General features: G+C 33.0%; 1 protein-coding gene across 5 annotated transcripts in view; it reads right to left on the bottom strand.

Annotated features, from left to right (window-relative positions):
* Positions 1–3,055, bottom strand: part of LOC111089539 (GATA zinc finger domain-containing protein 14-like) — a 9,789-nt gene extending 6,734 nt beyond the window's left edge. Inside the window, exons 1-2 of one of the 5 annotated variants that reach the window (XM_022402232.1) lie at positions 2,927–3,055; positions 2–833 (exon numbers count right to left, since the gene is read on the bottom strand). In XM_022402232.1, the coding sequence (XP_022257940.1) occupies positions 2–833; positions 2,927–2,987 (893 nt within the window). In that variant the 5' untranslated portion in view covers positions 2,988–3,055. Of the gene's footprint in view, position 1; positions 834–2,922 lie in introns of all 5 variants that reach the window. The other 4 variants (XM_022402237.1, XM_022402245.1, XM_022402257.1 and 1 more) reach the window with 4 other exon arrangements.
* Positions 3,056–3,662: the final 607 nt, after the last annotated feature.

The following is a 3,662-nucleotide window of genomic DNA, read 5'->3' as shown; positions in this document are numbered from 1 at the left end:
AGAACCTTTTAAGTTTGGTTGAGCAATTTCACTGTTGTTTGATTGGTTATCTTGTTCTCCACGATACTCTATGTTAATTTGTTGACTCACCAGAGAACCTTTGAAGTTTGGTTGAGCAATTTCACTGTTGTTTGATTGGTTATCTTGTTCTCCACGATACTCTATGTTAATTTGTTGACTCACCAGAGAACCTTTGAAGTTTGGTTGAGCAATTTCACTGTTGATTGATTGGTTATCTTGCTCTCCACGATACTCTATGTTAATTTGTTGACTCACCAGAGAACCTTTGAAGTTTGGTTGAGCAATTTCACTGTTGTTTGATTGGTTATCTTGCTCTCCACGATGCTCTATGTTAATTTGTTGACTCACCAGAGAACCTTTTAAGTTTGGTTGAGCAATTTCACTGTTGTTTGATTGGTTATCTTGCTCTCCACGATGCTCTATGTTAATTTGTTGACTCACCAGAGAACCTTTGTAGTTTGGTTGAGCAATTTCACTGTTGTTTGATTGATTATCTTGCTCTCCACGATACTCTATGTTAATTTGTTGACTCACCAGAGAACCTTTGAAGTTTGGTTGAGCAATTTCACTGTTGTTTGATTGGTTATCTTGCTCTCCACGATGCTCTGTGTTAATTTGTTGACTTACCAGAGAACCTTTGTAGTTTGGTTGAGCAATTTCACTGTTGTTTGATTGATTATCTTGCTCTCCACGATGCTCTATGTTAATTTGTTGACTCACCAGAGAATCTTTGTAGTTGGGTTGAGCAATTTCACTGTTGTTTGATTGATTATCTTGCTCTCCACGATACTCTATGTTAATTTGTTGACTTCCTGTATGTTAGAAAAGATACGATTAATCAACAGAACATATTACATGGTATATTTCAAAAAGAAAGGAAAAAACGAGGAACTATAAAGTGGCATTTACTGAAACCCAACAGAAAAGAAATAAAACATTGAAAACTGGAGGGACACTCAGTAGAACGCACACCTCCGCCACGCAGCGTTGATCATATTCGGCTCTCAAAACAATACAAAAATGTGTCCGTATTTATCAACGGAGACAAACCATTTTTGGTAGGAAAATGAAGAATAATATACTATATATATCCACCAAGTTTCATCAAAATTCGATCATTTTTCACTGAGTTATACAGCAAAAATAATGTGAAAAATCTGTCCCAATGTTAGCAGATAGGGATTTTGTTGGATTTTCTCGACCTTGTTGTGACCCTGACCTTTCATCCTCCAAAAACTAATCACTTCTAAATTGTATCTTAGTCAAAATGAATACCAACGTTCGTTCAGCCGTTTTTGAGAAATCCTGCTGGCAAACACACACACACACAGGGGTGAAAACATAACCTCCGTCACTCTCGGTGGCTGAAGTAAATATTTCTCAGAGTGCTTGTATATTTGACATAAATTTCTAATTTAATCTAATTAAACCTCCTTCACATGCAGTTGAAACAAGGTGTTTTGTTTATTATATGTCTGTAACATCCTTGTGCTTTGTGTTGATAAACAGGATTTCTTTTGATTTTGTCCAAGTAAAGTAATATCATATCCAGCTGTTTATAGAAGAATTAAACTATGTTGTTGTTCGTTAGACAACCCTTATAATAAACCTAGTTTCCACTCTGTATCTCATTATTAAAAATCTAAGCTATTCCACATTTTATTTCTCATAGCATAATAATGATTGCTCTGGATGGCGGTTATACCTTTTTCTACATTTTAGTGCATATTGAGCGTTACGTGAATAACATGGTAATCTCAATTCTCTTTTGTTTTCCTCTCACACTCAGTATTGCAACTTCCGTGTGTTTCTTTTTAGGGTTTTCAGTTTTGAATATGGTAGTTAAATACGCATTGAATTACTCAGTGCATCGACTTACATGGGGCGTCTTACTTCGGAAACGCATGTCCCAAGGATCTGAAAACAGTGTCTGACATGACTGTTCGTCTTTGTGCATGTATACCCATACCTTGTGTCGAAAACAATTTAAATTAAACTAACCTTGAATTGGTAAACATAACATTTATGTCGTCTAATGTGTTGAAAGAAGTTTCTGTACAACTTATATTACCTCTTGTCATATAAGTGGATTATATTTTATTACCGTACAGTTAATATTTTTTAACTTGAACGTTTGTTGTTGTCATTCAAACATCGGATCTGTGTTCCACGGAATACAAATTATATTTTTTTCCTTATATAATACTTCTATTACGGTGTGAATGTGTAAGGATGTTTCAATATGGAATAAGTTTAGTGACGATGTTTCGCTAAAAATAGAAGTACACTTTTAAAAATATTTTTTTTTTTGGCACGTGTTTAGTGTTCAATGTTAAAAACCACAATTTTTAAAAAACAACGATTTTATACACAATTCTATAAAAATGAGATTGTTTCCAGTCTCCAAATTACTAAAATACAATAATTTACTGTACAGAATAAAAATTGGTAAAAAAAACCCTATGAAACTGGAAAACAATCTCATACACTTGTTTATCCTGATTTGGTAAATGGTCATGATGACTTCAAGTGACGACCCAAATACTTCAAAGTTTAAGTTGATAAGCAAGCATAGGCTCAGGTATTACCACATATTAATTTTTGTACTCTATGAGTGTTCGTGTCTGAAGAACGAATAGTTTACGTATGAAAAAATACAAAACATAAAAGATTTAATCGATGAGTACTAAGAATTGAATGAGTAACTCAATTTGATATTTTTGAAGCGTAGACACTCATGTAAAATGAGTTGACACAAAATGACAGGCTCTAAGATTAATTCTACCAGTTTTGGCTTGTACCTTGGAATTAGTCTTTCGTTTGGCAAGTAATTTCATCGTTATTGTTAAACTAGAATAAACGTTTTTACATACTAGTTTAATTATCAAGACGAAGAATAACTTACCACACGTAAATTTGTCCGTGTATAACATCCATACGATTAATACAATGTATATTACTTGCATTTTTATTTTTCTGTTAACATTTATAACTAAAATCCTTGTGAACTTCACGATAAGTAACTATGTTTTCTTACTTGTCGACGTGCACTTTGATCTCTGTAATCTGAAGGTGTTCGGAAGTACACAAGTTAGTTAAACACATTTCATTGACATTACAATTACGAAAATAAATCACCAGAATAATTTGTTTATCGTAGTAAATTAATTTCTGTGTTTCTTAACTGTGAATAAATTACGATAAAAATGTTTTATCTTAGAAGTCCATTAACATTACTTCATACGCGCAACATTTGCGGACATATTTTTATATCTGAATGATGTTAGCGGTCTTCATCCTCCTGTTTTTGTGAGGCGTGTTTGATAACCCAGGCCTGCAATGGTTTTATTGTTTTGAATTTTTTACATGTTCTACATTAATTCCTGTACGCTGAATCCGAAAATGATATCCATATTTCTCCAACACGCAAAGATTTTTCACAAACGTCATAACGCAATACATAAAAGAAAGACCACAACACGTAGTTTTGACACTAAAAGACGTAGATTTCACAAAATAAAAAAAATCAGGATGAATGAGTATACATATTAGTTTTACATCAATGTTCTTCCATTTTCTTTAGTTTGTTTGTATTTTTGTTAACAAACATAATAATAAAAAATGTTCATTGGGGTAAACGA

Source organism: Limulus polyphemus, unplaced genomic scaffold (genome assembly GCF_000517525.1).
Source record: "Limulus polyphemus unplaced genomic scaffold, Limulus_polyphemus-2.1.2 Scaffold123, whole genome shotgun sequence".
Taxonomy (NCBI): Eukaryota; Metazoa; Arthropoda; class Merostomata; order Xiphosura; family Limulidae; genus Limulus; species Limulus polyphemus.
The sequence above is the reverse complement of the archived record's forward strand: the minus strand, read 5'-3'. Positions and strand labels throughout refer to the sequence as shown.